The following is an 11,727-nucleotide window of genomic DNA, read 5'->3' as shown; positions in this document are numbered from 1 at the left end:
TTTATGTGAGGAACATACAGACATTTGCATCATTATTTACTGAAAGCCTATTTAACGTTCATGAGAGAAAGCCGCGATGACGAATTTATAATGAATCTTTCTTTTGAATAGAATCTTTCGAATCAGATCACTCACAAATTTGTTGTTCTTGGTTCTTGAATCCAACTCATTGACGCAAACGCATTTTAAAACGTAAAGCTAGCTATTGTATCGTTTTGAAGAACATCCTGCCCACTCGTTTCCACATAATTCAAATGGGCTATAAAGTTCCAAATGACTAAAAAAACACCATAAATGCATCATAAAAGTGGCCCATAAGACTCACGTGTAATCTTCTGAAGTCATAAGACAATTTTAATTTGAGGAACACATAGCAGTTTACATCATTAATGAAAATCTTCTTAATGTTCATGAGAGAAACTAGCAATGACTCATTTTTAAATCTTTTTTTTTTCCCAGGTCAAATCTTTTGATAAATCACAAATCTGGTTCTGGAGGTGTTGAGTTCAATTCAATGACTCAAACGCAGCGATTTAACGTGAGTTGAATCTTAATTAAAAGCTATAGTATGGCTTCAAAGACCTATAATGTAACTAGTTGAATAGAATCAGTTTTAATCATAGTTTATTGGTGCTTTTGTGTCCATCCCCATTGTAACGTCATGGAAAAGAATGACCACAATTATTACATTTGAGTAAGTAGATGACAACAATTTTTATTCTTGGGTGAACTATCTCTTTAGGGCTGATTCGTCATGGGAATAAAGCAGTACAGTATCTCTACAAATTTACACCCACCCTTCATCTCTCAGACCATATAATTATCTCAATCATGGGCGCAATTTAATCTGCCGACTACACTATTATGCGGAAGATGACTTAAATGTCCCATCAGGCCAAAGCAAGAATATTGTGTCCGGCTGCAAACACAGCTATTTATACCACTGTTTTAGGACACTGAACGTCAGTAGAGGACATGAATCCTGCGATGACAGCTCTAGTGCAACTGATGAGATCAAAATGTTGTTCAGAGAAATCAAAGCGAGGATAGTACACTGCAACACTGCAAACAAGACTGACAAAAAGTTGGCCTGAATTGACTACTATTCATATGGGTAGGTTTTTCATTTGGTAAAAGTGCAACTTGTAAAAGTGGGCATCTGTATAGTTCAGTTGCTTTGATACTTTCAACTCGAGATTCAATTTGACATTGAAAGTACATTTGTGAAAAACTAATTTACCTGACCAGCTCATGGTAAACTCTGAATAGGTCTTAACTTGCGCAGAACAAACAAGAGCAGCAGCACCTGTCATGCCGTTCCATTTGCAGTGGGTCATCAAACCGTTTCGCATTAATGGTCCAATCAAAGAAGAATGTTTATAGTCAGCAGCTGATGAAGGCTTATGTGCGTCGTTTTCATTAGCTGATTCGCTGGCAGTAACCCGAGTCCTTCCTCTACAGTCAGGGTGATTTTGTTTATGTTCAAGGAGCCAAAACAGACGGCTGTCGGCATACAGAAAAAGCTGAGTAATCTTTGCAGAGGGAATGCATACCACATGTAGCCTACTATTTGCATTAGCATTTTTCAACTTTGTCAAATTTTCGCTTAAATCCTTGAACATAAACTTTTTATTTTTAATGCTGACTTTTAACACTGCCATAAAAGAAACTGAAATATCTTATTAATTTGAAATGAATAATTAAAAAAAAAACACATTTAATAATAAAACTGATTCTAAATTCAGATGAGCTGCACTTGAAACCTAAAATGACCTATATTACTTGGCTGAAGAGGTCTTATTATTGTTGTTGAAAATTAATTTATTACAATTAAGAATAAAAAAAATAGAAAAAAAATAAAACAAATATTATTATTGTTGTTGCTGAAAATTTTATAAACAATTAAGAATAAAAATAGAAGAAATAAGAAAAAAATAAAACAAATATAAGAAAAAATACAATAGAGTTGTTTTTGATGTAGCAGTAATAATAATAATAATAATAATATCATTGTTGTTGTTGATGAGAATTTAATTACAATTAAGAATAAAAAATTGAAAAAAGAAAAGAAAAAAAATACAATATAAAGCCGTTTTGTTGTAAGAATAATACCAACAACAACAATCATGCAAATTTAATAATAAAAAATTAATACAATAATGATAATGAAATTAATAACAATAACCGTAATATTAATAGTGCTAAACATTTAATAATACAAATAATAATTATTATTTTTATTAAAAATAATTATGTTAAAGAAATTGTAATTATATATAAGAAAAAATACAAATTAAAGTTATTTTGGTTATAATAATAATAATAATATTAACGATTATTTTTATTAAAAATAATCATGCTAAAGAAATTGTAATTATATAAGAAAAAATAAAATTGGTTATGGTAATAATAATATTAATAATAATAATAATAATAGCTAAACATTTAATAAGACTAATAATAATAATAACAATAACAATAATTCTGCCAAGTCAAATACTTCTACCGACACTTCTGCCCCAAACAATCTGCCAGAGAAACAGGTGATCCCACTAAACTCATGCTATTGGTTGAACAACAATTTGACACGTCTGTATGTTCAAACAAACAGAGGAATTTTGAAAGTGCCACAGTGTACACTATTCAGAGAACGTCAACACACAACTTTGCACATTCAAGTGGAATTATAGTAAGTATTTTCAACCCAGTCAGATGTGCATTATTAATTGTAAACAAAACTAAAATGAGTGATCCCAGAACTCGGGTTCTGTGTGTTGAGTAACAGAAGCCTGATACCCAGAAGGGACCTTGACACTTTCCCGGGCGTACAGTGATGAGCTGACGCAGGACATGCTAACAACAGCTCCTGGTACAGCATCCATCTTCACCTCTGTCCTGTTCCGAGTGACCCGGTCAGTCATTATCCGACCTGAGACGTATTTCGCAAGTTCGGGTTTCAGGGCTGAGTGCGTTTCCACCCCACCATTTGTTCCCAGGCTAAAATAAGAATTAGCAGCTCTTGCTAATTGCAGCTGTGATCAAGGCCTTAGGATTTTATTTTAGTGCAAATCCATGAGAGGTAATTGGTTATGACAAGAATCTTTCTGCAGTTTAGAGATTTTTTTGGACAAACACCAGGATTGTGATTGTTCAGAAAGTAATTCTCATCTGAACTGACATGAGTTTACAAGGAGGAATTGTGCCAAATTAATTTTTAAAATCTTGCCTGAGCACTGTTAAGGGTTACAGTTTGACACTTTGTGTAGTAATTTGGCACAATGGAAGCTTGTTTGGGAGAACAGTTTGAAGTAAAATTACCATGCCACAGTAACTGTGAGCTTATAAGGAGAGAGAAAAAAAAAGGAAAATCAGGAGTCTAGCTGGGTAAAATGAACCATTATAATGAGAGCAATGAGCTTGGCATAACATTCAACACCATGTTGGAATATGGTCTTGTGGCCGACCATGTGTAAAACAAACTGTTGTAATTTGTGAATTAACTCCCATCGGAATGCATTGGACGTTTTTATTGCAGAGGAGGCATGCAAATGCTTTTCTACATCACCATAAAAACTGAAAATATCATCTGAATATATGAACATCAACTTGGCCATGAAACTAATGCTGATAAATTGAGTTTGCAATGGTGATAAAATGTTAGTTCTTTTACAAACAATTTAAAATAAATAATAAAAAGTGAAAAAGCTTCACACACACACAATATGATGTTTAAACACTAGAGGGCAGTATATGAAACAGGACTTAACATGCCACTGTGACAACACATCATATCAAAATGGAGTTAAATGCACCGAGTCATGTCAATATTGTTGTTCCACAGATAGCAAGAACAGCATGAAACATATTTGAAAGAAATGATCATGCATCAAAAAAGTTGTAGACACAGCACAAGAAAACTAATATCTAATGAGTGCAGCATTTCTCAGATAGCTGGACAATTTGCCATCAACTCTGACGCATCCAAAGCAAAAGACTGAACTGATTAGATGATGGTGCGAGATGTTCTCTATTCACATCCTGCCCCCCTAGCATTACTCGACATTTCCCTCGAGTACGGAGCTCTATTTAAAAACATTTTTGACCTTCATGTTTGACTGGGCTAAAGAGTAAGAGGCTTAAGACAAGAAACAAAACACCCCTTCCATTGCAAACTGCCTACCACCCCCCACCATCGCTAATGGACTCGGTTACTACACTACAAATCACAACATAAAGAGTTGATATTCCATTCTCAGCACTGAGATCCAAGGAAGAAACCCAGCTATTCACTTCTGACCAGAATGATAGGAGTCACAGAGCTGTGGCAGACAGATGGAAAAGAGATAAACCTCTGGTCCGAGCCAAATGAGCCACTGAGAGCGTGCGCAAGAGAGGGAGAGAGCTAGAGGTGTTATGGACTTCTCCCAAATTGACTGTTCCCTGGGCAACAATTCATTGCTTAGCAACTGTCACATCTGATAAAACATGCATCAGAATAAATAAATATAAAACACTACTTTCATACTTTGACAGCTTGGATTTTACCTTCAAGCATAAAAAAATGAAAAAGAAAAGTTGTCAAAATGTTTAATTCAATAATTATCACTGTAAATTAACAGGGCTAGTCACCAATGGAGGTCTAGATCAGTCACAGACCCCACTTTATTAATATCGATAATATCATGTACAGTATACATATACAGTATATACAGTCTATATATAGACTTGCAGATTATTTACATTTGCAATCCTTGAATCACTGACCACCAGTAATCTACGTACCAGTTTGAGAACCAGTGTCATTGTTTGGGCCTTAATCATGATCGCGTGTCAAGTTCTGCCAAGTAATTTTTCGAAACTTTTAAAGTTCTCTGTGCACCATACCACTGCCATGTTCATTCTATAAAAGCTTCTCTCAGTCGTTAGTAAATGATTCCTAACGCTGTGGGAAATACAGGCAGATACCTTAGATGCCAAACTAGTGGCTACTGAGAGTCACTTAAAGTTCCAGCTCAAGCGTGACTTCCTGCCCTTCTATTCAAAAAAAAAAAAGTGATCTGGCAAATCATTAGAAGAATTATTAGCTGAAAGGTAACACTCCCAGCTCAAGCTACAATGATAAAAGTTCACGATGGGGTCAAATGTTTGGTCAGAACTGCAAAGGTTTAATTTGGCTTCCTCCTCTATAGGTCCACCATACAAGTTGTATTCTATCTTTGGTTCTTGCATGTTAATCAACTTACTCTACAATATTTCACTAGCATTTGGCTGATATTTAAAAAGACAACAGGGCTATGATGCGTTACATTCCTGTTCAAAGTAGGTTTTTTGTGAGGTCTTTTGAACAAACAAAAAAAAAGCAATAATAAAATAAACAGCAATGGTAAATAGCTTCCCTTATGCCTTTGGGAGCCAACAAATCCAAGCCGTCTCCATTAGGGCAACAGCTGCTGATGAAGCAAGCACCATGAAGAGTAGGTGAAAATGGCATGACTTATCCTTGAACTTGCGGAGGAAACTAGAAACCTGCTTTGAAAAATAAATAAAAATAATAGAACAACTGCACCTCGCATTTGAGTCGCTTGGTTAATCGTATCCGCTTGAAAAGTGGCATTAGCACAATGCTAATCCACTATATCGAAAAACAAACATTCCATCTATGCAGGTAAATTCAATTAGAGCTAATTATCACATTATTCTTTTGTACAAAAAGAATTAACGTCTTCAAGAGGCCAAAGTCCGACCATCATTATCTAGGCTCAAACTGACCACTATCAGAAAACATTCTGCACAAAAACAACTCTGGCTCCATGAATAATGTGCTAATAATAATGAAAAAAAAAGTTTGACCCTGAAGTCCCCTAGCAGTCTTCAGCATTAGTGACACATCAGCAGTACCCGCTGGGTTTTTGGCTTAATCTCCCTAAAGCCTCTAATGGCACGGCAGAATGACAAATATTTAAACGCCTCAGTGAATACAGCCACGGCTAAAATTACACAGAGGGGTTCATTTCTTTTTTTACCAATATTGTTGAAAAGTGTAAACAACATCTAGAGTGTCACACATACACCAACGCATGCGAACATTCAGTTCTATAAACTAAGAAATAGCGTCAAATGTTGCAGATATCACATCCCCATAAGCGGCAAGGTGACTTCATCACACACAATACCACAGAATCCCTGTCTAATCCAGACAGACAGCGTCTATAAATTATAACCTACACCTGTGGGACATGGACTTCCTAAAGCCAGAAGAGCTTTAGCGCGTTCGCGGTCTCTCTATGGAATTCTCCTGGCACAATTGCATTGTGGGATGTAACTGTCACTCAGCAGTGGTCTTTGTTTAGTTACATAATACCATAAATATCCCAACGTTTGAGAGGCAAACTCAAGGATTGTTAACCATACGTGGCCGTTTTTTAAATGCCCTCCCTCCCTTTGGGTGAACTCCCCAACTGGATTCTGGCCTGACAAAAAGTAACTGAGGCAAGTGCACCCTAGGCCAATGGGATGTAAATCAGTCCAGGGTGCACAAGTCGTCTAGGGTGGTGTGGTGGCTTTCTGTGGGGGGTTGATGTTGTGATTTTATGCAGCTTCTTTAGGAAGCTTATGGCATGGTTTTTATAAGTGTGTGTCTGTGGTGTTGCATGTGTGGTAGACTTAGAACCGGCCAATGGAGGATATCCAAACTAGCCTCAGCCTCTTGATGTGTCCATCCACACCACACAATATGAATAGCATGTTATGCCGGGAATGCACAAGTGAAAATAAACCCTATTCATGCAAGCATGCAACGGGATCCCTTTGATCGGCATGACACAAAAGCTAGCAAGTATCACCACGGCACAAGTGTGCATCCTTACCCTATCCATGCTGTCCACAGTTCAGGTCGTTATTCTCCCTTGAGTGCTGTTAAACTGCATCAGAACAAAACAGCTGTAAATCACCATCTAAACCCCCATTAGCGTCAGCTTGGTTGCCAAGTTCAGACAGTGATGTTTAGTCGCAACAATCACAGGAACTTCACACGGTGCAAGAACATTAGCCTGCCATGATGGAAAATTAACAAAACTGTTGAACGCCATAGCTAGGCATGCACGGGAAGCTTGGAGAAGCATATCTTGTAAAGGCGGCTGCCTACAACTACAAATTTATGGCTGCTTGGCCATCTCCCAACCTTTTAATTAACACTTTACATTGGTAGAGTGACTTCTGCCTGCTGCAGAATTTGTCAGCGGGCCAAATCTCTTCTGGTCTCTTGGTCCCGTTTTCCAAACCACTTACTTGCAGTCCTTACATTTTGCTTATAGGATTTCAGTTCAGTTTTAGTGTTTTTGAAAGCCATCTTCAGCTTGGGACCCCGAAAACACCACCAGATATACTTGCAAGGCACAAATGGATACACAAAAGATGTATTTTGAAAAATGTCTCATTGTTTTGTTTAAAGTGAAAGTCATTGTGTTCCAATGTTGATTAGATCCCATTGACTTTCAAAATATGTTGTTTTGTGTTCCATAGAAGAAAGTCAGGCATACAGATTTGGTGAGTAAATGTAAATTTTCTTTTCAGGGTGAACAATGCCTTTAAATAACTTAAACTGCAAGACCTAATATGTCAACCAGCTTCCCATGAAAAGACAGGCAAGGTTTACCAGCAATATTTTGGTGTCCCCAATAGGGTTCAAGATGCTAACTGCTTGAGCCTTGCTACCGAGGTTGTAAGAAATTGCAATTCAATTCTTGAATTTGAATTGAGGTAGCAGACAAGATGCAGAATTCCAGCTTAAATTAATGCAAAGAAGAATTGAAATGAGTGGAAATTCAATAAAATTGTTTTTAGGGTGGGTGGACGAACGGACAGGCAGATAGATAGCTGTAACATTTATAAGTGTAGAATGTTAAAGCTCTTGTACCAATTCAAATGAGACCATGCATACTTTACCACTTCGAGACCTACCAATGGGTGCAGTGGATGGTCTTCTTGACAGGCATGCAACTTCAACGGCACAAGCGTTGGACCTGAGGCACTTTTTGTAGCTTTTGTTTATCTTTGAGTGGGGCAAAATATATACAGAGCTCAAGGTGCACAAGTTGTTTCGAGAACATTCGAGAGGTTCAAGGGGCTTATGAAACCACAGGTCCAGTAACCAGCTGGGAGCCATGGACAGTTTAATCCCAGCCAAAGAAGGCAGAACGTGATCATGTTTTCTGGGGATACCTTTCACGAGAACCCATCAAGTCCCTCACAGAGAGGTTTAGCTTCATCTCTAAAACAACAGAGAGCACTCCTCCTCTTTCTCCCTCACCTTCCCTGTGGCATAACCCTCTTTACACAGGGAACAGCACTTTGCTTGTTCTTCTAGCATTCTGAGCACAAACATGTTAAATAAGTTATCAACCCGAGTGATGCAGGGCACCTATGACAGACTTCTATGCCAAGCTCCTCAGAGTCCCATAAATAAATAAGAGCAGAGCTGAGGATGCCGAGAAGAGTGTTCAGCACTCAGAGTTGTCCGTTAACAATCCATCTTTAAATCTTGTTGTGAACCATTCCCAGGTTAAAAGCAAAAATAAACATCCTGCCTCATGACTCCTCAACCCTTTTAGTACAACACTCCACAAATGATGTTGCGGTTTACAATGTTCTGCATGATATTGAGAAAAAGTATCACAAACAAACTCTGTGGTTCAGAGAGGAAAAGAAAGCGCATAAAAGCATTTGCTTCTTGAAATCAATAAGTGAATGAGAAAATCAAGTACACAGTGGGCATCGAGAAATTATTGATAAACTGTGTGGGCTGGATGCAATCCTTGAAAGTCTCACCAAGGACACGCTCTAAACTAAAAAGCTAAAATAAATTATTTCAGTCCACCCTGGATCCAAGCTGTGGATCCAAAAAGGCTTTTAAAAAAGGAATGGGAATCATAAGGAATCCAAATCTTGTAGTATATTTTAGGTAAAAATAATAATAAAAAAGGAATATACTTAATTCATTACATTTATATAGCACTTTTATGCTTTTCTAAGCACTCAAAGCACTCTACATTGTAAGGGGGTATCTCCTCGTCCACCGCCAGTGTGCAGCATCCACCGGGATGATGTGACGGCAGTCATAGTGTGCCAGAACGCCCACCACACACCAGCTTATTGGTGGAGAGGAGACAGAGGGATGAAGCCAATCAGTAGATATGGGGATTGTTAGGAGGCCATGATGGTCAGAGGCCAATGGGCGAATTTGGCCAGGATGCCTAGGTCACACCTCTACTCTTTTCGAAAGACATCCTGGGATTTTTAATGACCACAGAGAGTCAGGACCTCAGTTTAATGTCTCATCCGAAGGACAGTGCTTTTTGACTGTATAGCGTCCCTGTCACTATACTGGGGCGTTAGGACCCACACAGACTACAGGGTGAGCACCCCCTGCTGGCCTCACTAACACCTCTTCCAGCAGCAACCAAGTTTTCCCAGGAGGTCTCCCATCCAGGCTCAACCCTGCTTAGCTTCAGTTGGCAACCAGTCTTGGGTTGCATGGCTGCGTATGACTTCCACTACCAAATGATATGATTTCCAATAAAGCAAAAAAAGTTGTAAAATTAATTAATAAAAAAAAAAGAAAAACACTACTGATAAAACTTAACATGCATCATTAACACTATAATTTAAACAGTTTTTTAATATAATTCTGATGTATTCATCTGAAAGAAGAAAGTCATATTCACCTAGGATGTCTTGAGGGTGAGTAAATCATGACACAAAAATGACACAAACCCAAACTAGTGAAGTCCAAATCCCAAAGAAATGATTCTTCTTAAATGCATAAATTCCTGGCTAATAAGAGTCATTCATTCAGGAATCATACTAAACATGTTTCAGGCTGTAGATTTACTAGAAGTGATGTGGTGCGGTTGATTTAGAGTCTGCTGAATGTTAACGTTACGAAAAAAAATATTATACTGTATAAAGACATGCAAAGAATATGCCCCTACAATTAATAAAACAAGTTGTTTTAATGTTCATAAATTTCATATGATCAATTTCATTGATTACAGTTCATAAATTTAACTCTCGTGCTTTTGAAGGAGGTGGGTTTGATCAAGTGATGGCAACAGTGTTTTTAATTTCACATCTGAGTCCAATTTTCATTCCATGCTCAGACCTTCTTACAGGGGAATTACGCAAATGTGGATACTGAGACCCTTAAGCAGACATACTTGTCATCTAGTGCGCTTAGCAAAAGATAACCTCAGTATGAAATGCACGTAGACAGCCATCTCGAATTGCTGGCTACCATTAGATATTAGATAAAATTTCTCTCAGGTATTAAGAGTGGATGATTGTTTATTTTCATCTGATAACCAAGGTAAAAACGAGCAAGCAATATGGCAGTAATCATAAATCATAAAAGGAGATTGGCTCTTTAGCTCTCATTTTTTATCTCAAAGGAAGTCTTTTGCTTATGATTCTGTGATAAGCCATGGGTTTAAAAGGCCTTTTAAAACTCAAAGTGAATACATTTAAATTTATATAACTAAAATATATATGCAAACTTACACCTAAATTGTGACATTTCTATATCACAATAGCCTCTTGAACTTACAATTATTCATCATAGTCAAAATTATGATTATCAAAAAGTCCCAATTAGCATGTAAAGTCAATTATTTATGATTATAATTTACAAGATAATTGCAACTTTTAGATATATAACGGCAGCTATATATCACAGTTGTGGTTTTATTTTTTTTTATAACTGTGCCTTAATATTTCAACATTGTGACTATTTCTCATTATTGTGACTTGAATTTTAACTTTATCCCAGAATTACCAGTTTTAAGACAGAAAATGGCTTCCATACATGGGGCTCTTCTGTGAGTTTAATGCACACAAATAAAGGAAACAGCTATGGGTAGGAAAACTCACCAAAAGTGTAGCCTAATTTTAGAACTAACTTTTTTGAATTTATCAGAAAAATCTGTCAAAATGTTTACTTGACAGCAGCCAGTAATGCTTAATACACTGCTGATCATGAGTCTAATCACCATCTGCAAATCTCAACATCAAATTAAAGAGGATGACTCATTCCCTTGTGGTCCACTAACTTAAAATACCACGTTGAGCATCTTTTCTTGCCATTAATGGTATTTTTGGAGAGAGACGTGTTCGGAGGGCACGTATTCGCTGCCAATTTCATATCTCCCCCTTTCATCAGGCCCACAGTGGACACTAGACTCTTTTCCTACCTGTCCTGCAACCTGAATGGGATGTGCGTCTTGTATTTTGTTCCCAACGCAACAGGACCTGTGCTGTGGAAGTCTCCCACCACTGCCAGGCTCAAGATTTTCCACTGGGCTCTTTTGTGTGCCAGAAAGTCCGACTGTCACTCAAACGGCGGCTGTAACATGAGCAATCTACCAAGCGCTGGCACTCACATGCTGGGGATGGCTGAAATAGCACTTTCCATAAAACATGCAGAGAGAGGGCAGTGAAATCTGACCTCAGCATGGGCTGCCAGTCCTCCCACCCCACTCCAATATCCTTATCCCGTCCTCCCGCTCACCCACCTACTCAAATCCTGCACCAACAACCTCACAACAAAAAAGTAAACAGAGAGAGCAAAAATGGGAGGGGGGAAGCAAAGTGTTTTTCTGAAATTTCATCAGTCATTTACTGCAGCTGGAGGAACACAGAGAGTAAATGTCTGTTTGGTGGTGGTGGTGGGGGGGG

The 11,727-nt window shown here is 37.8% G+C and overlaps 1 protein-coding gene across 1 annotated transcript in view; it reads right to left on the bottom strand.

The window, feature by feature from the left end:
- Nucleotides 1–2,921, bottom strand: part of LOC107581853 (cytosolic carboxypeptidase 4-like) — a 51,826-nt gene extending 48,905 nt beyond the window's left edge. Inside the window, exon 1 of the mRNA XM_016267525.1 lies at nucleotides 2,797–2,921. Within this exon, the coding sequence (XP_016123011.1) occupies nucleotides 2,797–2,921 (125 nt within the window). The remainder of the gene's footprint in view (nucleotides 1–2,796) is intronic.
- Nucleotides 2,922–11,727: the final 8,806 nt, after the last annotated feature.

Source organism: Sinocyclocheilus grahami, unplaced genomic scaffold (genome assembly GCF_001515645.1).
Source record: "Sinocyclocheilus grahami isolate Dianchi unplaced genomic scaffold, SAMN03320097.WGS_v1.1 scaffold38.1, whole genome shotgun sequence".
NCBI classification, from domain to species: domain Eukaryota; kingdom Metazoa; phylum Chordata; class Actinopteri; order Cypriniformes; family Cyprinidae; genus Sinocyclocheilus; species Sinocyclocheilus grahami.
This window is presented reverse-complemented; position numbering and strand designations above follow the sequence as displayed.